Consider the following 24,989-nt stretch of genomic DNA (forward strand, 5'->3'; position numbering starts at 1 on the left):
CAACACTCGCTTGATCTTTCAGCTTCCTCTGCGCTCACTCTTCAGCTTCCTCTGTCTCTTCGAATTCATCAATACTCACAGGACATGTTAATTAGGAAGAGAGGCCATCTTTATTATTATTCAAACAATAGACTTATTCTTTACGGCAATCACAACATTCATGAACAGTCAGAGTTATTCCTTTAAATCCACAATCGCAATCGCAACATTCTGGAGGTCTTTATAAGTCGTGCCCATAGTATAGTCGATTCCCCTGTTGCCGACGGAGCGGATGTGATTATGTTATTAACTAGTTGTTAATAACTCCATCGGGTCCATCGCCTTATCGCAATCAGCAGTTTATATCGTTACACTCCTTCAAGACTTGCGATTGAACCAGATGCGATATTACATTAAACAGAAGTTAATACACCCGTCGGGTCCGTATATATATATATATATATATATATATATATATATATATATATCGCAATCGCAGGTTTGCATCCCTTTGAGACTTGCGATATCGCAATCAGAGCTTTAATATGACAAGGCCTTAAACACTTGCGATACATAACTCCCGACGTGGCGGACACGATATAACATTAGGGCATATTACAATGGTGCAGTCAGGTCCATTCTCCACTGTAGATTTCAACCCCCAAAATCCGACGATCTACAGCGATTTCGGGTGGACTACTTGCACGAGAGTTACCTACCCGAAATGAGCGGTTTTTCTCTCTCCTCTAGTTGCTACGTGTCAACCATTGAATGGAATCGGGCGCTCTCCTCTAAATACCACTTACCATTTTGCATCCGCCCGAAATCCCACTTATAGCTTTAAATCCGCCCTTCGTCTTGGTTAACGCCCCGAATTGATTCGCTTCCGATGACCGTAGATCTTCTACCATCGATGGCTCCACGGCTCTCCTCCAGATTCCTTTTCCACTAGAACAAAAACTCATCTCCGCCGTTCATCTCTTAACGCCATCCAATACGACTCCACGGCTGACAACTTCCAATATTCTCTGCTCTGATATGTTCCTCTTTGCTTCCAATGACCTCTTCCTCTTACGCTTTGGCTTCATGATGGCTTCCGATAACCTGTTTCCGATGAACTCTTCCGATATGCTTCTCTTGATAGCTCCTGTGACTTCCGATATTCTCTGCTCTGATATTCTGCAATACTCCTCTAATGTGTTCCTCTTCTAATGGCTTCCCTGATGGCTTTGCTCCTTGGCTTCTTGCTCCTATTTCTTCATGGATCCGCTCTGCTTGGCTTCACATCATTGTTTACTCATCCAGAATATTGCCATATTGACATCAATGACAATCTAGGTCAACAATCTCCCCCTTTGTCATTGATGGCAATATTCTTCTTCTCTCCCCCTTTGACATCAATGGCAAAGGAGTGCACAAGGACTCCCCCTGTCGAACTACTTATGTTCTTTATGAATAGTAGATCTTTATGGGTATGTTACTCCCCCTGTAATAGTGCTCTTCTTTTTACTCAATATAGAAGGATTGATGCTTTATCATCAATTAGCACATTATCCCCTCTTCATGTCTCAGAACTACTTTATCATGGCTTCAACAATGCTTAAAGATGCTCCACTTCAATGCTTTCAAACAGATTGCAAATAGCCACACACCAAATGTTCAAGTCCAAGTTTTTATGCTTCAATCCATATTATATTGTTTCCACAGTTAGAATTAAGAGGCCTTCATAGTCCGAATCAAAAGAAAAAAATGCCACTGAAATTGCTATCTTTCTTCAGATCCAAGTTCCTTTGTATCTTTATGCTTCTCACAACATTCTCCTTTCTATAGTCTTTTAATGAGCCATCTTTTCCTTGAGTTCTTGTAAAAGTCTCTGCAAGTTATCTCCACTAGCAGATTTTGATATCCAAACTGTGACTGACTTTCAAATTCTTTTTGCTGATTTGCATCTTTTTGCAATGCTTCAGTTTTGTTTTATGCTGCCAGCTACTCTTACTTCAAGCTTCATTCCCAGATGTATCTGTTTGTTTGAAGGTTGCCTCTATTTGTGTCCATAATTTACCTGTTCTCACATTGGAACCCTGAGTCGAGACATTTTTGTAGTAACAACAACATAGTTATATGCCCTATTTCTCTAGTATTAGATGACCTTCTATGTTGCTCCAATTTCTACTTAGTGATCAAGTGGAAAACATCTTAAACAACAATCCAAAGAATGGTTACAAGATCGTGTTCTTCAATAGAGTACTCCTGAGAAATGATCTTTATCAAAGAATGATTGTTAATATAGATCAACAAGGATTTTATAAGGACCATTTCACGAATAGCTTCTGCAATAATGATCAAGAATCACAGGCTCCCCTTGACTGTATGCATCATCTCTTTTGGCAGAGTCTTCCCATCAAATGCTAAGATTGTCGAACGTCAAGTCAACAACATGTGTTGTTGGTTGGAGAGTTCAAGGGACTTTCGGATTTTATTTGCTTCCTTCTCCATACTTGTGTAACTTTCTTCTTTTGCATGGTTCTAGCTTGTGTAAGAGCCCAAGTTAAGTTACAATCACGTGCCATATGACCAATGTTATGACAATTGAAGCATTCTACATTGTTCATGAATAACAATTCATGATTTCTTCCTGCAAAATTGTTCCTTGGAGATTTTTGGGGACCATAATATCTATCTTTATGATATGGTTGGGGGCCATAACATCTATCTTTAGGATATACTTTACAATCTTTTGCCATGTGACCAAAGTTTGTACAAGAATAACAATAACCAATAAATAAACTTTGGTACCTAGGAGATGGAGATTTCCTTGATGTCTTCTGAAGTCTTTCTGTCTTGAGATCCTTTGATAATAACCATTGCTTATAGCATCCTCAACATTATCTACATTTCTTCTTGGAGCAGGATTTCTTCCATTGTTGCCTTGATTTTTCTCCTTGCCTTTGCTGGAACTGGGAGCATCACCATTTCTTTCTGGCTTCTTCACATCCCTTTTGTTTGAAGCATTTTCATTCTTGTTTGAGGATTCACCTGCATACACGAGACCTGATTTATCAAATGGACATCTTTGATGGCTGAGCATGTCATCCAAGGCTTGAGAGCTCTTCAAGGTTTTGTTCATCCCTTCAAACTTTTTCCTGAAGAAGACAATCTCTTCTTCCAATCTTTCACACTCATTATTCTTCTTAGCAAGTTGTTCCTCAGTTTCTTCCTTGATATGAGCACCTTCATGTGCTTCTATTTTAAGGGAGATGATATCTAACTTCGTTTTGAAGATTTCTTCATTTTCCTTTGCTAGACTGCTCTCCATTTCTTCCTTGCTCCTTGTAGCTTTACATGTTTCGGCCTTGAGAAGTCTGATGTTAGATTTTAACTTGAAGATTTCTTCATCCTTTGCTTTTAGTTGACATATCATGGTGTTTCTCTCCTTTTCTGCTTCATCGACCTGTTCTTCTATGATTGCTAATGCTTCCATTGTCTTCTCAGCTCCTTGTGCTAACTTTCTTGCTTCTTGTAGTTGAGATTTGAGAGAGGAGGCCTCTACCTTGTACTGACCAATCTCTTCTTCAAGTTTGTTCAAGCTCTTGTGCCTTTGTTCAAGTTGACTTGACAAGGCATCTTCCCGTTTCTTTGCTTTATCCAATTGATTTGTCATGGATATGACTTCTTCATGATGCTTTCTTTTGTTTTGATGAAATTCCTTCTTAAGCTTGACAAGCTCTTCATCCCTTTCTTGTATTTGAAGCTGGACAAGGTCAACTTTCTTCCTTGTTTGGTCTTGGTCACTAGCTAGTGCTTTCTTCTTAAGTTCCTTGTTTTCCTTTTTCAAATTGATAATCTCTTCCATGGCAGCTGTAAGTTGAGCGAGGAGATCTTCTACAAAATCTTTTTCATTCTCTTCATCTTCTAGGTCTGCTTTAGCCTTGATGTCATCATTCTCATTTTCAACTTCTATGATGGGTTCTGGATTTCCTTCTTGATTTCCATCATCTTCTTGACTGATGGTCATGGTCAATGCTCCTTTTGAGTGAAGGTCATGAAGTTTGTCCCATATACCCTTTGTTGATGAATATTTTCCTACATTGTTCTTTATAGAATCAGGTAGCCCATTCAAGATTGCCTTCATTGCTTTTTCATTGTACTCCTTGGATTCTCCATCCATCATGCTATCAACAATTACTGATTTCCAGATTTCAATGCCTTGAGTCTTTAAGAAATTCCTCATTCTTGCTTCCCATATATTAAAGTTCCCATTGAACCATGGAGCCTCCTCAAATTGATTGTCTTCTATTTTAGTGGTAGAGGGAGACACATCCTTAGGAGGATTGGAGACTTTCTTCCTTGACTTTGCCATTTGTGTTCTAAATATCAACCTTCAAGCTGTTAGGCTTTGAATGAAGGTACTGGCTTTGATACCAATTGTTGGAAATACTGGGGGTGAATCAGTATTTATTTTCAACTGTTATTTTACCAGTTAAAACATTTATATTCAGAACACAAGATGAACAACAAAAATAAATGCTTTTATTAATGTAATCTTTGCAATAAATAGATACAATATATATATATATGGTTCCAATCTGTTGCCAAGCACCAACTTGGACTTTTGTGAGGCTCCAACCTCCAGAGCACCAACTCTGTTTTGTCAAGGCACCATCCTTGGACTTAGGAGCACCAACTCCCAGGACACCAATCCTTCCAGTTCTGAGGCACCAACCCCAAGGGTTCCAACCCTCTACTATCAAGGCACCAACCTTGGATATAGGAGCACCAACTCCAAGGACACCAATCCTTCCAACTTCTAAGGCACCAACCCCAAGGACACTAATCCTTCCAATTCTTAGGCTCCAACCCCAAGGGCTCCGACCCAATCTTTTCAAGGCATGTTTGATAGTGATTCTCTGCTCCCAAAACTCTTCTTTACTGAATTCTATTTGTTTACAGCTTCACTGTAGTCTCCATGCTACAGCATCAACGGAAACTAGTCTTCATACGAAGAAGTCTTCACAACTCTTCATACTATCCACACAGAGTCTGCAGAAGTTATGTCATGATGATATCAAATAGCCATCATAATCTCTGATAATGTCTCCACACAGCTTTAGTGAGTCTACTATTAGTTGTACTAAGCTCTGCACGAGAACCAACTCTCTGTTTCAAGCCTCTGTTCTACCAGTCACAGTAAATGCTTCAGGCGTGACTGCTTCTCACTGTTCTCTTACTTCCCAGAAACAAAATCACATATGCTTCAATGCCAGTGCTGGCTACTGCTCCCTTCAAACGATGTCAGATAAAAATTTATTTATTATAACACGGAATTGTTCTTGAGAATGCATTATGTACTTGATTAATTCATCACAGGTCCGAGTCTTTCACAGGGTAACATGATCAACAGAGTTGCTCATCCTTCGACTGCCTCCTGTCCGGCTGGACCTTCGTCTTCCTTCTATCCTACTGGACCTTCGGCTTCCTTCTATCCTGTTGGACCTTCAGATTCCTTCTTTCTTCCAGTTCGCCAACAACACTAAACTTTCCTTGTTCTCTGTTTTATATGCCTGATATGCCTAACCTTTGGTTTCCTCCTTGCTTGCTTGAGCTTCGGCTTCCTCAACGCTCGCTTGATCTTTCAATGTCCTCTGCGCTCACTCTTCAGCTTCCTCTATCTTTTCGAATTCATCAATATGCACAGGACACGCCCCGAATTGATTCGCTTCCGATGACCGTAGATCTTCTACCATCGACAGCTCCACGACTCTCCTCCAGATTCCTTTTCCACTAGAACAAAAACTTTGTCGTTCATCTCTTAACGCCATCCAATACGACTCCACGACTGACAACTTCCAATATTCTCTGCTCTGATATGTTCCTCTTTGCTTCCAATGACCTCTTCCTCTTATGCTTTGGCTTCATGATGGCTTCCGATAACCTATTTCCGATGAACTCTTCCGATATGCTTCTCTTGATAGCTCCTGTGACTTCCGATATTCTTTGCTCTGATATTCTGCAATACTCCTCTGATGTGTTCCTCTTCTGATGGCTTCCCTGATGGCTTTGCTCCTTGGCTTCTTGCTCCTGTTTCTTCATGGATTTGCACTGCTTGGCTTCACATCATTGTTTACTCATCCAGAATATTTCAATATTGACATCAATGACAATCTAGGTCAACAGAAAGTCACTTTTACAATGGTACTTTATGAGCTACCCACTAAATTGTAACTTAAATAAAAGATAAAGAGACTTTAGAATTATAAGTGACTCACTTTTTATAATGGGTGAGAACACTTTTACATAAAGTAACTTTAAAACATAAGTTATATGTGCTTTTTGAAAAAGTAACTCAACAAAAAGAATGGCTTGAACTCAAGACCTCTATTCTCATAAAGTAACTTTGGACCAAGTGAGCTAGTTTAAAAGGTTAGTAATTTTTGGAGAAGAGGAAAGGGGGGGGTTTAGGTCACTGAAGCTTTGGGGTGCGTGCTTACTTGAAAAAGCTCTTTTTTGCCTACAAAACAAAAACCACAAAACCCAACACGAACATACAAAAAAAAACAAACCTTACGGCTTGAAGTTAGCTTTACCCGAAACCAAATATTTTCCTCCATGTTTATGATTTTCCGGGATCACACCAAGGCATGGTGGAAAAGAGCATACGCGCGAGAAAAATCTTTCCTTTCTGTTTCTAATTTGCCTAGATCGCATAGTTGCGGGGCAAAGAGCATACGCAAAAATGAAAGGTATTGATCCGGTAATAAAAAATAGAGAGCTAAATAAACCAAAATAAACAGAGAGATGAATAGCTAGAACTGCAAATAAAGACTTTATACCTCCAGATCTTAAAAATGACTTAGCTAGGGCTTCTGGAAACCTTTTCGTGTGAAACGAAAGGGGTTCCTCACTGGAACAGATGCTCCTAACACAATGGAGCAGTCCTCTCGGCCCGAAAGCACTCAGAAATAGTAGATCTAGGAAACAATAGTCGGATGCAATTGTACCGGCTTCAGATTTGGATCACCAATGGATGCGGCCCTCAAATAGCTCTGATACCATGTAGGAATTTACAGAGTAAGTTCCTTAGACAGAACAACAAAGGACACCACCGCTCACAAATAGATCACAAATCAATACACCAGTATTCTTGACGTGGTTAAAACCCTCAAAGAGGGAAACAGTCTACGACCTGAACCAACGCGGCCACTTCAGGGAATTTATTAATAAAAGAATGAAAATTTACATAAGCTTCTCTCATGAACAGTTACCCTACAAATGACCCTCCATGCTCTTTAAATAGAGATCATGGACCAATCGGGTGTTAAGCCACGGATCAAGTGTCGGTAATATCGAGGAGAGAATCAACCATCGGATTGTAAGTTACAAAAGTACATAGTAAAGAAACACACTTTACCTAACTCTACACTAGACCAAGTTATACTTAACTATTTCCTATGTGTTGGAATATGCTAACACCTCTTAGGGAAAACCGGTCTTCAAAGGAGGATTTTATTGGTTGAGAAATTTAGTCTAAGTAAATAAAATAAAAATAGTACTTATCTCCCTTTTCAGTTGAAGCATTAAATGCAAATTCTAGAAATGTGTGCCCACTGTAATTTTCAGATTTCACAAATTCTCATGCCCAGATTTTTAGCGTTTTCTCACAGCCCAGCTCCTCGAAAAATGTGCCTAGAATTCTACCTTGAAATCTATGCTGAAGTTGCCTCGATTTCTGTGCTAAAGGTGTTTGTTGTGCCTCGAAAATTGTGCCAGACAGTCGTTGAACAGTGCCTCAATTTTTGCGTTGCCTCTCACAGCTATCTTGAAATTCGTGCCTCAAATTTCAGGCTTGACAATTGTTGTAATGTCCTCGAATTTTATGCCCAGAAACCTTTGAAATTTGTGTTGTTGTCTCCTTGAAAATTGCGTAGCTTGCTCCTCAAAATTTGTGCCTCTTTGCCTCGAATTTCGTGCCTACTATAGTTTCCTTCCTCCTCGATTTTCATGTTGTTGTGGCTGCCTCCTTGGAATTCGAGCCCTCCTCTAGCTGCAAACTCTCTCCTCCTTCATGAAGTTTTCCTCTCCTCTCTTTTCCTCATCTCTTTCTCTCAAGTGTGAAGTGAAGAATGAGATCCATTTTCCCTCTTTTGTCTCCTTGGAAAAGATTGAATCCCTAAACCTAGGATCCAATGGTTGAGATTTAAACTCCAAATCTCAAGATGTGTAGTTGGGATCAACTCTCTCAAATGACCCCCCTCACACATTGGCCTCATCACTTAAAAGTCTCCTAGTGCCTTTTTCAAGTTGTGTACATTTTTCTATTTTTCTCATAAAGTGATTTTTCAACTCACTTTAATATTAGAAAAGTATACTTACTACTTTACACATAAAATAACTTTATAAAGTACAAGTGACTTTAATATTAGAAAAAGTACATGGTACAACACTTCTAAGTACCTTTTCCACCCATGACATTAATATAACTCATAAATGTCACCAAGACAAAAGTAATTAATGTGTTCACTAGGCTAAAAGGGATAAATGCCTAGTAACACCTCTCCTTGGTACGATTTCCAACATCTAAAAGTAATATATCTAACATATATTATGTTTTTCCTTCAACTCCTTTTGAAGATAATAACTCTAATCCATGAGTCCCCTTTTGATTTCTAATTGCAAGGTCTTCTATGAGACTCCTTCTTTATGATAAGAGTGAATTTCTTCCTTTAGTAGATAGAGACCTCTTTTAAAGCTTGCTTCCTTGCTGCTAATCAATTTAATGCCTTCAATGTATATTATTAAACTACATGCTCCTCTTTGTTATGTCCTTTTAAAATTTCATCAGAAATTAGTCTACTTCTGAAATGCTTTGTATTGGTTGTATCGCTTGACTTATACTATGATGCATGAGATCAACTTATCTTTATAGAAATTGAAACGAATATCATGCTAGATAAATTTTTATAATGTTGCATACTGACCTTGACTTTGTTATTGTTCTGCTTCTATTGTCAGCTTTGTGAAAATTCCACAACAGGAATCCCTACTGCACCAACTAATGATATTACTCCTATTTGTTAAATTCCTTTAAACAAATTACTTGTTGTTTCCTACAGCGGATATCGTAATACATACACTGCATCCTTCACTTAATTGATTTATATGTGGAAACAAGAGGCTGAGCAAGAAAGAAAATATAACACAATCGACATTGTTATTTTTGGACAAATGTCCCCAGCAAACCGAATGCGGGAAAACCGATGCAGCAACTCTGAGGGTTTTATATTATTAAGCAGTAGTTTTGAATACAACTCTAGATGCCCTCCTAGCAATCCAGTTATAGAGAAATACAACTGGTAGAGAAGAATTGTGAGAATACCTCACTCTACCCAGCAAATCCCGATTGATCCGGCAGTTGAACTGACTGTCCCCAGCTACAACTATGTTGGCCCTTCGCAGTGGGCCTGCGTGGATCTCTCTGAGGCTCTGCGTCAACTCTATGTTGGGTCTCCTTGCCTCCTGGAGCTCTGACGTCAACCCTCCCGGCTGATCGGCAGCTCCCCGACAAATTTCGGACTTCTGTTGGAAGACAACTCTGCCTCTGTGTTGGCCCTTCTGGCTCTGCGTCAAGCACTGCGTGGGCCCTCCTGGCCTAGTGTCAGTCCTTCTTGGGTCTGCGTTGCCTCCACTGGTGCTTCTCTGCCTCTCTACTGAGTATTCGGGGTCTTGGAGAAGATACTCCAACCCAACTATCCCTGCCCCTCAACTGCAAGAAATCTACTCGATCAGAATTTCCTCCTGAGAACTTCTCACTTCAGAAATTTGATCTCTTGATCTCTCGGTGTATTTTCCAAATGACCCTCAAGCCCCTTCTTATATCTTTCTATTGGACAACCAACAGCCTAGATTAACTCCTAATGAAAGGCTCGGATCATTTTGGCTTGATCTCCGTCTTCTTTTAGAAGTTACACCCACAATTAGATTAATATCCATTAATATTTTAAATTTCCTAAGTTTAGACTAAGGGTCCCATTAAAAAATATTAATTATTTTAATAAAATCATTTATGGGTGGAATTTCCCAAAACGCTTTTTGGATTCTTTGGAATACATGTGCCCAAGACTCCCTGCAAAATTTGAGGCCTAGAGCACATCCGATGCTACCCCAAATCAACACTCCCTCTTATCGAGGAATGCACTCTAACAATATACACTGCTGCATATTGCTCTGAGTCTGAAGCATCATCCTCTGCGTTGCTGATGTTTGACATGTTGTCCACCAACTACTGCATTGGAGCTACAACTGTACTATTGCTAACACTACCACTGTCAACACTGCATCCGTACGACAGCTCCCTCTCAAGTGTTGCATCTATGTTGCTACTAGCACTACCACTGCCAACTACCAACTGCCACTGCACTGCAAACTGTTGCTTATAGTAACGAAAAAACATCCAAAATTACTGAACTCACTGTGTTCAGTATGATACCACGTGAATGTTGGAGCCTGACTGTTGCTAGTCTCTGCGTTGACCCTTTGAATCTACTGCGTTACTGCTAACCTCTGCTCTATGCCATCTGCACTGCTGTCAACTCTGCTCTGCGCTGCTCAGACTCTGGCGCTCCTAACCATTGCAGCTATCTCCCTGACACTCCTCGACACCATCTGACACTAGTCCATCCTGCTACTGCAAAACTGGGCTCCCGTAGCAAGGTATTGATCCAAGAGGTGGACTCCTCAAGGATCCTGCCCATCTGTAGCTCTTTCAAACTACAACTCCAAATCAACCCACCTCCCTCCTAGAGGTATCTCGACTGTCATGGCGAACTCCTCTTCGATCTTCGCAGGTGCAGCCTTTGGATCGTGTTTCTCATCTTTGTCCTTCTTCTTGAGAGGACACTGAGTAGCGTAGTGACCCATCTCACCACACCTGAAACACTTGATGCTCTTACTGTCCCTTCGATGCAAAGGCTGCATTATCCTCCTCCTCCTTGGGCTTCGACCCACTGCTACTGCTGCTTCCGTCAAGTTTGACCTTGACTAAGTCTCTCCTCAGCTCCTCTTGTTTTAGAGCTGCCCACATCTCATCCCAATTCAGCAGTGTTGCTTTGCCCAGGATACTCTAGACAAAGACTTGCCACTCATCTGAGACAGAATTGACGGCCATTCTAACCAACTCTGAACCCTAAGGTGTATACCCCACAGCAAACAACTCATCACGGGTTTCCTTCAGCTTCGTGAGGAATGGATCCACACGCTCTCCCTTCTGCATCTAAGCAGATCTCAGCTTCTGCTCCAAGTACATCTTTCGCTGCTCAGAAGATCCTTGATATAACGTGGCCAAGGCATCCCACATCTCCTTAGCAGTCCCTCTACTAGCAACGTGACACACCACGTGATCCGTGACTCCATCCAGGATCATCCTCTTGGCCTTTTCCATCTCAGCTTTGTACTTTAGCAGATCTGCATCCACAAGCTCAGCCACCACGTTGTCAACATATGTCTTGAGGGCATGCTCATCTAGAAGGAATGACATTCTTGCCTTCCAGATGACATAGTTAGATGCTCCGTCCAATCTGTCCTGATCCCTCAAGCCACTAGTTGCCATTTCTGCCAAAAATAAAAAGTCGAATGACCTCCTCTCTCCTCTGTGCTGCTGTTGGGCTAGCCTATGCACTCCCTGTTGGAGCTAGTAAAACTGCTGCCCCTTGCTGCTGCTCAACTCTAGATAATTCGAATTCCTTGGCTAGGAATTCTCTGAGGAAGAAATTCCCTCAATCGTGCTTCTCCTCTTCCTTCTAACGATTTTCTGCCTAGCAAACTGGCTGCAGAAAAATCTGTGTCCCACCAGTTCTCCTCATGTTCAGGCTTCTGTGCTACTCCCTCTGCCCCGACAAAAATTCGATCTGGAAACTTTCTCCGTCGACTCTCTCGGAGAGAGACTGCCTCGAAATTTCAGCCCTCCGGCTAAGAACTATGCAAACCCTCTAGGGTTTCGAACTACTGCCTCCTGCAGCTTTTTGATTTCCCTTTTCTGCTCAGCGCTGGATCTACCGGCTCTGCTCTTCTTGCTTCACCTGCAGCTCCGATACCATGTGAAAATTCCACAACATGAATCCCTACTACACCAACTCATGATATTACTCCTATTTGTTAAATTCCTTTAAACAAATTACTTCTTGTTTCCTATGGAAAATATCGTAATACATACACTGCAACCTTCACTTAATTAATTTATATGTGGAAATAAGAGACTGAGCAAGAAAGAAAATATAACACAATCGACATCGTTATTTTTTGACAAATGTCCCCAGAAAAACCCAATGCGGGAAAACTGGTGCAGCAGCTCTGAGGGTTTTATATTATTAAGCAATAGTTCTGAATACAACTCTGGATTCCCTCCCGACAATCCAGTTACAAAGAAATACAACTGGCAGAGAAGAATTGTAAGATTACCTCACTCTACCCGGCAAATCCCGGCTGGTCCGGCAACTGAACTGACTATCCCCAGCTAGAAGTGCCTGCCCCTTTGCAGTGGGCCTGCGTGGAGCTCTCTAAGGCTCTGCGTCAGCTCTACGTTGGGTCTCCTTGCCTCCTAGAGCTCTGACGTCAACCCTCCCGGCTGATCTGGCAGCTCCCCGGCAAATTTTGAACTTCTAAAATATAAAAATTAGAACGATTACTAATTTTGAAATTCAAATTACAACATAAAATACTAATAGTCTAATACTAATACTATCTAATCATCATTGTGCATCACAAAAACAGATTTTGTTATCATTGCCCATTATCAAGAACTTAAGTACTATTAATCTGCTACAGCACAATCTACTATTCTCTACATAATCATTCTATGATGTTGCAATGCATGATGAATCATTTCAAAATTTAAATAGTAGCTAAACTTTAAAGCCTTCGTCGTCTCAAAGTTTTGTGTTCAATGTTTACTTCACCTGCCATTTAGACCCACAAGCTCGAGTTCTCTGTTCTCACCACCATGAATGTTCTCTATGAACTCGCTGATGTGTTATGCTCAACTTGTCGCCGTCTTGCGATAGGTTTAGTTTGCAATAGGTTTCGTATGAGTGGTGCGGTAGGTAGGTTTAGGTTTAGGTATGAGTAGTGTTTAGGTTTTTAAATTTCAAAATTGTTTTTTAAATTTTACCATTTAGACTTTATAACTTAGTTTCATTTTTAATTTAAATTTTTTTAACGTTTAAGGAGCACGATATCAGGGGACGTCCTAAAGTCCCTGATTTATCAAGGGACATTTGGGAAGTCCCCTAAAAGTCCCCGTTTTTTCAAGGGACGCTTGGGGACGGCCTAGAAGTCCCGAAGTCCCCGATGGAATCTCTGGCCAATTGAGGACGTTTTCGACAAGTTCCAAAGTACCTGAATTGTCAGGACAAAGGAAATGCCATGAATTTTGGTGGGGACGGGTCTCTGTGCAACATAGCTTCCTTCTCTCTCCTTTAACTTCGGCTGTCTTATCTTCTTGTTTTGGCATCAAAATCGATGTGTGCGTGATGATGAATGAATGATCTCCCAAGAGGTCAAGTTGAATTGTATATATAGTTGTCCAAGAGGGTCAAATAGGTGCCACATAGGCCAACTTGTCCAAGGACAGTCGACTTGGTCTTTGTTTGACTCTTCGACTCAAAATAAAAATTATTTTTCTTTTCTTACAAAATTTCCAAATGGGAGTTGACTCAAATACATTTCTTTTTGACACATAATAAATTATGACTCTTTTGACTTTATAAGCATGAAGAACATGCTTTGACTAAAAATAAAATGAATATAATAAATATGTCATTGATAAAAATTACATTTTACTACATTATGAAAACCGACGCTAGTTACATTTTCAACAAAACTTGAGTAAACACTAGTTTACTACAACTTGTAAAAGCTAATTGTGATGCAAGGCTCTCATTTTGATGAATCTAATTATTGTAAAAGAAAGATAGGGAATGTGATTGAGAGTTTAATGATGATATCTCATGGTAACTATGTTTATGATATAAGTGAGATAATTGATATATCTAGTGAGGACAAAGTGTGAGTTTGAGGAGTAACTCCAAACTTGACCTATCTTACATTAACGTGAATTGGTGTTTAATACAATGGAATCAGCCTTCAGTTTCATCTTGCAAGTTTTGGGTGGCTCTTTCTATCCACCTATGACTCTTCATATTTCATTTATACAATTTATTTACAAACACAGAATCCCGAAGTATTATGTGTCTAACATTTTCCCCTTTAAGCTGAAGGGGTGTTCGTGAGACCAAGTATCATTTTGAACTTTTCAAAGTTTTCTCTTTCGAGCACTTTGGTGAAGATGTTTGCAATTTTATCATTTGTGAAACAATGTCACAAATGAATAGTCTTGGCCTCTACATGATATTCGATCACATGATACTTTTTGTTGATATGATTGGTTTGATCATGGAATCTAGGATTCTTGGCCAACTTGATTCCAAAAATATTGTCAACCAGAAAAGGAGTTGACTGCAGTATTCAAGTTTTTTCCTTAGACACACAATTTCTTTTATTGCTTCTATAGTTGCCACATATTCTGCCTCTGTTGTGGAACTTCTAGCGCTGACTATTTGCATGACTTCGAAGAGAAACTATTGATCCAAGACTCATGAGATAGCCTAAAGTTGAAACTCCATTTGCTTCATCCAAATCAATATCTAAATTAGAATATCCAATTAGATTGAATTATCCACCTTAGAATACTTAACTCCAAAATATTAAGTTCCTTTTAAATATCTTAGAACCCTTTTTGCATAAGACCAATGTCCTTCACAAGGTTTTTGCATGAAGCTGAAAAGGATGCCAACAACAAATGACATATTTGTTCTAGTGTTGGTAAGGTAGATGAGACTTCCCACAAGTTGATTGTATCCTCAAACTCATTCCCTTCTTTTGATGTGAGATTCAGTTCTATTTCATTGGAGTAGAGAGAGGGTTGCATTCAACCATGCAAAATTTGTTCAACAAGCTCCCCATGTACTTATTCTGGGAGACGAATATGTACTTTCCATTTTGAATCACTTCAACGCCCAAGTAGTAGTGAAGATGTCCCAAATCTGTCATTTCAAAGCTTTTCTTCAATTCTTTCTTTATCGATGCAATATAACCTTCATTGTTCCCTATTATCAACAGGTCATCCACACACACTACAAGATATACAACAATTTTGCCAACTTTCTTGACAAACAAATTTGCATCATCAAGGTTAAAGTGCTTGAAATTTAACTTCAAAATATGCCCAATTAATTTTTCATACGAGGCTCGCAATGCTTGTTTCAAGCCATATAAGGATTGATGAGTTTGCATACCTTTTGTTCTTCTCCGTTCATAACAAAACCTTCAGCCTAAGCCATGAAGACATTCTCTTTCAAGTCTTTGTTCAAGAAAGCAATATTCACATCCATTTGATGAACTTTCCATTCATTCTATGTTGCTAAGTAAAAGAGTGCAGATGGTGGGCCCATTTTGTTGGGGGGGAAGTCTCCTCATAGTCAATGCCTTCTCTTTGTGCAAATCCTTTTGCCATGAGCCTTGTTTTGTGCTTGTCAAGTGAGCCATCTGATTTGTACTTGTTCGTATAGACCCACCTACATCCAATTAGTTTGGTTCCGAGGGTCGACCAACTTCCATGTCCCAATCTTGATGAGAGCACCAAACTTCTACATTACTTCTTTCCACTCATCATTAGAAGTAGATTCTTCAAAGATAATTGGTTCAAAGTTCGTAGATAAATTCAATTCAAAATCACCTAAATCAAAATTATCTACATCACCTCCATATTGTTTGGTGGAACCTCTAGTTCCTATCTTTCTGACCTCATTGGGATAAACACATTCAAGTATTTTGATGAGCCACTTTGGTGGGCCTTTCTGAGATGGTCTAGGTTGCTCCACTGATTGAGATGGTACTATATTTCAATCAAGGTTCATCCTTTCAATCCTCTCAATCACATCTTCCAATGGACCTTCCTAATCTGGTGAAATGGTTGGAACGTCATGAGGGGAGACAATGCTACCAAAAGAGATTTTAAAAAGTCATAATACAATACAACTTCAATACGTCAAATACACACAGGGTATAAAAAATTCATAATACCATTCATGGATTTCAAATTTGGAAATAAATCCAAAAATAGGGTTAAGTCATTAAGAGAGCCCCAATCCTTCTGTTTATAACTTAACACGTAAGAAATTTATGTTAGTATTTTTTAAAATTATTTTAGCATTTGAAATGTCACTGTTGATATGACCAATACATCAGCCATAACAGTCAAAGCTCTGGTTGAAATGGTCAATACAGCGTTTCGAAAATATGAAAAACCATTGAATCATTTCAATTGTGTTTCAAAGGAGTTTCGTACAAGGAACCTTTTCATAACATGGAAATATGTTTTTGGTACCATGACGTGGAGTTTCCGATAACACAGCATTCGACAAGTAAGCATTCCACTCTATTCCCATTCTTCACTATGCATGTCCATGTTACAAAAAAGAACCCATATGGTTCCAATCACTGTTAGGAGAAGGGACCATGGTTCTGAGATGAAGAACCATGGCTATATTGTCCATGAATATTGGAGCAATCTGCGACCCTGTAGTAGTGCCAAGAATTACCATGATTGAACCAAAGGTTTGTTGGAATTTCTAAGTCTAACTGTTAAAAACCCTTCATGTACTTTTCTGATTTATTTATGCCTACTTGTTCTGATTAATTAACAAGTTATTTACCATGTAAATACTGAAAATAAATACAAGTACATGCTCAACACATTACAGATCATCAACTGAAGGAAACAAAACAAGCACACAAGTGACATCGTTGTTTTTGGACCAATGTCCCCGGAAAAACCCAATGCGGGAAAATCGGTGCAGCTATCTGAGGGTTTTAATTATTAAGCAGTTTCAGAATACAATCTGGGTGCCAAAACTGGCTCACCCAACAGAGAATAATCTTAGCAGTAGTACCTCTCAGTCGGAGACAGATGTTCCGGCTGAAACCCCGGATAAACACTCCGACAGCTCCCAGCTCCAATCTGCCCCACGAAAACCCCAGCGTCAGCCTCTAGGGATTGCGTCAGCCCTTTCTGGCCCAGCATCACCCTAGCTTGCCCTGCATCAACCTCTGGAGGCACTGCAGTAGCCCTTAGAGCCTTTGTGTCACCCACGCTGGCTCTCTAAGGCACTGCGCAACTCCTGGGCTGCCTCTGCATGAGCCCTGGCTGGCTCTGCGTGAACCTCTGGCTGGCTCTGCGTCCCTCTCTCCCGGCTTCTGCGTTGATCCTCCTGGTACTATCTCTGCCTCTCTGCTTCTGTATTCACTACCCCTTAGCTGCAACTCTGATCACTCTTTCGACTTCCTCAGCAAACCCTGCCCCAGAAAATCGAAATCTTGATCAACTCGGTGTGTTCTCCAAGTGACCCTCAAGCCTCCTCTTATACTTTTCTCGTTGACAATTCAATGGCCGAGATTAAGTCCCTAATCAACGGTTAAGATTAGATCTGGCTTGATCCATGACTTTTGGACCATTCTAACTCAGTTTTATATTAATTCACATTAATATTTTATTTTCCCTAAGTTTAGACTTAGGGACTCCATTAAAAATATTAATTATTTTAATATCTCCCAAACTGGTTAGATTCTGCCCAAACCATTTCTGGGTATTGGAGATCTCATGTGTTTTAGCCTCTCCACCAATTTTCGTGGCTAGAGCACATTCGATGCTACCCCAAATCAACAAGGTTCACCTTATAGGTTCTCAAAGAACAATGGTCAAGCCAAATTCTTCCTTGCCCACAATGAGGCAAAAATTTCTAATGGACTGTTTAGGAGAGAGGGGAAAGTCCTTCCCTTGTGTTGTGTTTAACCAAAAGGAAGAAGATCCCGGTTGACTGGAGGATATGTGAGTGGCCTGGAGGAGAGTAGTGATGGTAAGTGTCTCATTCTGTCTGAGTTCTTGAGCAATTTGGGTGGGGTTAAGTGAAATTAGAGCCCATAAGTATATTCTTCATTATGGTGATCGCATGAGAGGGCGTGGGTCAGAGTCCAGAGCTGATTCCCATAGTTGGTGAATCGCTCCTTTTCAACCTGTTTGGTGAACAAATTCATGAGAAAGATGAGTATTGTTCTCTATCTATGTACAGTTTATCGCTGAGTTTTTTACTCCTATCATTGGTTTCTTGAATTCTGTTGGTTATGGGAATTGTGTAAAAAGTCATGGTTTAAATGATGAGGAATCTACATATAATCATACTTGAAATTTTATTTGGATTTCTACTCATGATTTGGGCCTCGCAATGGTAATTCTGCACTTGTTTATTGCTTGGAAGTCTGTTATGTGGTTGTTGGAGACCAAGGTGCTCACAGCGGGGCAATATGACTTGTAGATGAAGAAGGAAACTTGTTTAGAGTGCCCCAATGGTCAATGGAGGTAGTCTAGGTATGCCACATTCACTAATTACTAGACAGTTGTTGGGATGAGACCCACATTTGGAGGGGGGTCATCTTTGTCATGGGGAATGAGCCCCCAACCATCATTTACCAGCTCTAGATCTGGAAAAGTTAGCTCCCACCCAGTAAAATCTCTTATCTCTAATTAATAAAAATAATAGAAAAATACTCCCTTGACACTTCTGAGATAATACTTAAGCCTTATTCTCTACACTTGATATCCAACTTGGTCACATTTAATCCTATTTATCTTGCGCTAGTCATAAGCTGCAACTCCTGGTCATTCAAAATGACCTTGTACTTTTTGATCCTTAAAGTTTAATTAAACAGCATTTCATTCCTTCAACATAACAGAGCATTTCATGTTGAATATTAATGTACATTAAAAAAAAGACTCTGAACACCTTTCTTTACAATTCCTAAACTTTGATACTAGTCAAGGCTTTGGGGCACTGAATCAATCCTCAAAGTGCTTTGGACAAAACTTTGTGATCCTTCTATGCTCTTACCCACACTCTTAGCACTGCGGTCCATGCCTCTGCCATATCAGCACACACTGGATGGTTTGATCTATGATTCTATAGTGCTAATCCAGACTATCATACGGTCATTGGCAATGTTTCATGAAGTGCATTCATTGTTCAACCTGTGTTCTCTTCACCTCATATTGCACTGCTTTTTTCTGAAAGTGCTTCCTTTAAATCTAAGAGAAGTATTACAACCATCCCAAAGGTCAACTCACCCAAAGAAGTTAGGCACCATAGGCAGCCCACTTTCTAAATGTGCTTCCTGTTACTGCCTAAATTTTGTCTGTGATAAAACCAATCCACAATGCACAATCTGGCAGGAACCTTTTAGGAAGGTCATTCACTGTCACCTCAACAACTTGTCCTCACGCTTTAAGCCAGCTCCCCTCTAACTCATGGGGCGCTTCCCTACTAGGATCACTAAGGTTTAGTCAAATGAGCACAAGGTGATGTCTATAGTAGCCATAGTAAAATGACTTTTTGGAGTTTTTTGAAAAAAGGAAAGGAAAAGGTGATGGAGGGATATGAAGATCAGTGCCAATATCCTTCTAGGACTATGGAGTCAAGAGGACTCAAGTGGCAAGATGACATCAAGAAGAAAACCCTCTTCGGTCGGTTATCCAGTGCTTGTGGATTAGGGTAAAATATTAGAACCCAATAGCCAAATCAACCCCTTTACTAATCAAGGAAAATCATGAAATCATGGCCCCACTAGAAGGGATCCCTCCATGAGGAAAGCCTTCAACTACTAGATCGACTATGTCATGAAATAGAATCAAAACCCTTACTAAGAAACTTTAGAGTATGGCCTAGCAAGGAGGATTAAAACTTACCCCAAACCAACAAATGAGAGCATGTGAGAAGAGCCTCTAGACGTCCTCCTTCCAAGTGACAAAGTTTCCCTTCAAATAGTCTCATGGTGGTCTTGAATAATCACAATAATGCATTTAATGATGTAGAAAAAATAACCAAGAAAGAACAACTTCTAAATCAAAAACATTCACCACATAAATAAGCCCTTAACACCAGAAATACTTTATAAACATATTTCCATTAAGCTCCAAGGAGAAAAGTGCTCTCACAATCCAACCAAGAGTACAAATGAGTAAGCTTTCTCTTATGTATAGAGTGAGATCTAATTTCCTTTAGAGTAAAATATCATTATTTGATTTAATTCCTTAGATCTAGCTAAAGCAAACTAAATCTAACTCACTTCTAAAATCAAGTAAACTAACACATCATTAAAATAAAGTGCTCAAGCCACTTGTACAATGATTTGATGAGTAAATGCCCCATAAAAAGGAGGGTCGATCCTCCCAAGAAAGAGAAGAAATGGTCCAAACCACCACATCTACCCTTTGAATGGTCCAAGGTGGTTGTAGATAGTCAATGGTCCTCCACGGTTTAAGCCCCAACATATGATGAAGCAATGCCCAAGTCAAAATCTACCCAACGTCTATCCTTGATTGATGCCTGATCCAACTTTAAAGATGTTTACAAGGTGGACAAGTCTCCAACATTCGTCTCCAAGGCTCCAATATTCCCCTTCTTTGATGCAACATCCTCATTTGAATTTGATTTGACCCTCATTGGATGGACGTCACCTTTGAAACAGCTCTATAGAACATTGAAATTGTGGTCCAATGCCTCTAAATGATGGCTCAAAACAAGGTCCATGTCCATACCTTGGACCAAGGGATGTCCATAAAGTGGGTGGATGACATTTTTAAGTTTTAAAGTGGGTCATAGAACCACCATCCAGCCAACTAATGTCAAATTATAATGAAATTGATCCTCATTTCCAGCTCATCATCCTTCAAGATATTTCATCCAAACTATGTTCACATCATAACACCAACTCCAAGAGAGTGACATGTCATCCACGTCACCCTTCCAACTCGCCAAACAGCCCCAACAGCTGCCACAAGTGCTGTAGGTGTAAATCGACCCTCAAATGATGTTCTAATCAGTACATAAAGTGACAAATAAGGATAGTGTTTCATGTCCTTCCATGTAGCATGCTAGGGAGAGGTCCAGGTGTCCATAAATAGCCTCAAAATTGCCTGGGGAGGTGTGATCAATACCCCAGAATACGTGAAGTGCCTCAAATAACGCAAGCTGCCTTGTAAAACATGTAAGTATCCCAAAATCAGAATGCAACCAGATCATAAAGGAGAGCTATGCCATGCCCTAAACTGCTCTATTCATCACAAGGTTTACTAGGAGTATCCTGAGAAGCATTAGAACCAACCCAAAGGTAATACAATTGACCCAAAGAGGTCGGGCCCCACAAGCGGCCCATTTCTTTTAGTTAAGCTGCTGCAGAAGGGATTACTGTTCTGTAAAATTCACCCAGGACTTGCACCTGACCCCAAATTCCTTTTTATCTGGGGAATTGAACCTTGGTGACCGATGCCATGATGCCACCAACTTCACCACTGAACCATGACCCCAATGTAACTGGCACCATCCATTTATTTTCTGGCATTGTTAAGTTTTCATTTAATTCGCTACTGGTTTTAGCTGCCTATCAATTCAGTTGCCACCCAAAGTAGCTGGATTAAACCTAACCATCAATCCAAACCCCACATATATTATAGGATGTATATTTTTCTTGGTTGATATTATCCAACAAGTTCTCCAGTTTTCCAAGAAAAGATAAAACTGATAGAAAACATTAGAGAACCGAGAACCGACAGCATTGCATATTGATAATGGACTCCCATGGAAGGTATCTTAAAACTCTAAACGATACTTAGATGATAGATAATTCTCTGAAAATACATAAAGAGTGAGGAGAGTACCAAGACAGCCACAGGATTCGACTTTAACATTGGGAGGAGCAAGACCTGTAATGAAAGTGAGAGTCTCCCTCGACCCACTTCTGGTGCAAGCTTTGTTTACACACACCCTTATCTCCCTGCAGGAAGAAGCTCCCTGATCTGCCTTCTTGTCCTCTTCACTTGACGACGCCTTCACTATTCTCCATTTCCATTCTCTCCTCCGCCATGGATTTTGTGAAAGAACTGGTGTTCTACTTCTGTCATCAATTATGGTGTGTGGGAAGAATAGTTTGTTGCATCGGTAGAATTGAGTTGTTGCAGCCACGCTGCATCCCATGCCTCCACTTCTCATTTTCCTCAATTAACACAACCTATCGTCAGTCTTTTTACATGAACGCATCCGCAAGCATTAGCCGTTAGTTATCCAAATGAAGGAATTTAAGTGGGGTGACTAATTAAGTGGCATTTACAATTTTGATAATTGTTCCATAACGTTGAATCACATCAAATGCCATAAACATTAAAATGATCCCAGACAAGATCGACATCAACCCCTTTATGGTCAATAGGATCTTGTTTATTGACACCACCAAAGTATGAAATTCGTTTTTATCTCGATAACCAGATAAAATACAAACTCCTTCATGGTTAATAGGATCTTCTTCATTTGCAAGGTTTTCGACTTCGACGGTTTCATTCTCATGACATCACATTCGGTTTAAGAAAGATAAGGCTTATGGTCAAGGCAATAGAAATTTCATAAATAATTATTTTTACATTTTATATTTAAAGCGAATAATAGGTTATATTTAAAAAAAAATTATTTGTATACGGCGTAGTTTAATTTATAGATGAAATGGCTTTTTTCAGAATATATTTTCTGGTTAATTTTAATCAAAATCCAATATAGATTTAAATAACTTGAGTTTAAAAAAAGGTCGGGAAGAAGCATGTGGAGCTGAGCGGCGAACTTAGGGTTTTCTCGGTTCTGGCTACTGCCTGAGCCTGCGGCGGCAGGGTTTTCCGCTGGTGGGGGTGCTGGTCGCCCTTCCGGCTTCATAGTGCCGGGGCTCGACATCTGGTGGTTCCTGCGGTTCCGGGTTTCGCTGCTGCTTGGGGTTCTCCGGACCAGTTTTGGCGTGATTTCGGCCTCGGCTCCCCTATTTCCTGCGGTTTCCCTTGTGCAGTGATCATCTTCCTCTGCGGGGCTCGGGCTTTGAGCTGAGCGGCGGCGGCGTTTCGTTTTTCTTCCTCTGGTACCTGGGGCTTCACAGCGCACCAACAGTCCCTCTGATTTGGCGGTTTAAGTAAGGGGTATTTTGTGTTCTGTGCTTCGCCGCAGCGCGGGGACTTGGGATTTGGGCTTCCTGACTCTCTTCTTGGGGGCGAGGTGGCTCTCCTAGCCGCCTCTGCCCCCGGAACCGACCCGCCTCAGCTCGTTTCAGGACCTGTTGGGCTCCTTTGCTGATGCTGGGCACATTTTTGGACCTTTGCTAGCCACCGTTGCAGCTATGGAGAGTGTTGAGGGATCTGAGGTGTAGAGTCTGTCTCTGCATCGATTCGTGCCGCTCTTCTATGGCTGTTGCTGGTTAGTCTTTTTCCTGGCTTCTCTGGATATATGGGTGGTCTTCATTCACTGGATCCTGCGGGCTTTGGTGGAGAGTTGAGGGGATGGGAGCGGGTGCCCATTTCGTGCCTCTCCCCTCTGTTTTTTGGCTGCCATCTGAATTATTTCTGCACAATCTACAGGAGCTTTCGGTTTTTTTTTTTTTTTTCTAGCTTGTAAGGGTAGGAGTATACTCCTGTTGGGGTTTACATACCCTGTTTCTGGAGGCCCTGTCTGAGGGCTGTATCTGCATACTTCCCAGAAGTATTGGTTATTGTAAGTGGTTTTTTACCACACTACTGCATATGCTTTGGCATCTACAACATGTAATCTCTATTATTTTCTTTTTAATAGAAATTACGAACTCTATTTTCCCCGGAAAAAAACTTGAGTTTAAATTATTTCATCTATAGAAGTTGAGTTCCCCAATAGTTTTTCAGGTGCTAATCCATTTATGCATTCTAAACAACAAAATATCACATTTTTTCTTGAAATTGTTTTGGTGGGTGAAAAACTTTGTTTGATCTAAAAGTTCGACTACGACCTTTTATATTGTTGATATAATATATTTAGATAAATTCATGAGGTGTTAATTAGTTGGGTTATGGGGAGTTTAGTTTTCTCTACATTATTGGTTTGAATTTCATGGGGAGGTGTTGAGGGTAGAAGCCACTTGTAAAGGATCAAAATTTGTCCTATGGGTGTCCAGGCTCAACCAAGCCTTGCACAACCTTGGTGATAGCATCCCAAAGGTGGGTAAATCGTTCTTCTATCCAACATTAGGGTCGGCCCAAGCGTAGGCTCGGTCTAATTGGAAAAAGAAATAAAAATAGCATACTTGTATAAGAGTATTTTATCCAAATGTTGACATCTTTAATAAACAAGCACCTCTAAAGATTGTGGATGGCATCTTTTAACTTCCTAAAAAATTTACAACTATTACATTTTTGTGGTAGCTTGGACATGTACCACCGCGTTGCCAGTGCCTAGCATGTGGAAATGTGTGAGCAACACTATCTAGATGGTGACTTTATAAAGTGATTTTATAAAATGTTTTTATATTAATGACTTATAAATTGATTTTATACAGTGTCTTTATATTAATAATTTTATAAGTGATTTTTTATATTAATGACCAAAAAATGTTTTTTATAAAATTGAGTGACTTAAGTGATGTAATTCATCTCAACAAGAGATTAAATCACAACAATTGATCTTGGGAGGGAAATATCTAATCTTGACCATTAAAGATCTGAGCGTCAGTTACAATTGTTTTAATGAGACATAAAAAGAGATTTTGGAGAGTGAAGAGGCACATATTTTTAAAGAAAGAGATTATGGAGAGTTAAAGGAGAAAAGGGGTAGTAGGAGGGATGGCACATTTCCCAAGGCAAGAAATGGGCACGGATTCCAAGGACAAGACAGTATAAATGGCAGATTATACAATCAGTTTTGCACAAGTCATGCAACAATTTTGAAGGTCATACAATATCGTACAACAATTCTAGGCATGTTTTCCGAGGTGTTGGAACAACAAGGGGTGGGTTCGTACAGGCCATACATAGTGTTTGACACAAAAAACAAGGAAGGTAAACTGCATTTATTGATGGA

At 40.1% G+C, this 24,989-nt stretch overlaps 1 protein-coding gene across 9 annotated transcripts in view; it reads right to left on the bottom strand.

Annotated features, from left to right (window-relative positions):
* Positions 1–22,301, bottom strand: part of LOC149233436 (uncharacterized) — a 398,293-nt gene extending 375,992 nt beyond the window's left edge. For 3 of the 9 annotated variants that reach the window (XR_016248236.1, XM_089379754.1, XM_089379758.1), the window contains exon 1: positions 21,794–22,286. Coding sequence is in view for 5 of the 9 variants with exons in the window: in XM_089379754.1 (XP_089235880.1) it covers positions 21,794–22,124 (331 nt within the window). In the remaining 4 variants the exon portion in view is untranslated. Of the gene's footprint in view, positions 1–21,793 lie in introns of all 9 variants that reach the window. The other 6 variants (XR_016248233.1, XM_089379757.1, XR_016248235.1 and 3 more) reach the window with 5 other exon arrangements.
* Between the last annotated feature and the right edge of the window lie 2,688 nt (positions 22,302–24,989).

Source organism: Pinus tabuliformis, chromosome J, assembly GCF_031772625.1.
Source record: "Pinus tabuliformis cultivar Carrire ecotype Pingquan chromosome J, CPIR1, whole genome shotgun sequence".
NCBI classification, from domain to species: domain Eukaryota; kingdom Viridiplantae; phylum Streptophyta; class Pinopsida; order Pinales; family Pinaceae; genus Pinus; species Pinus tabuliformis.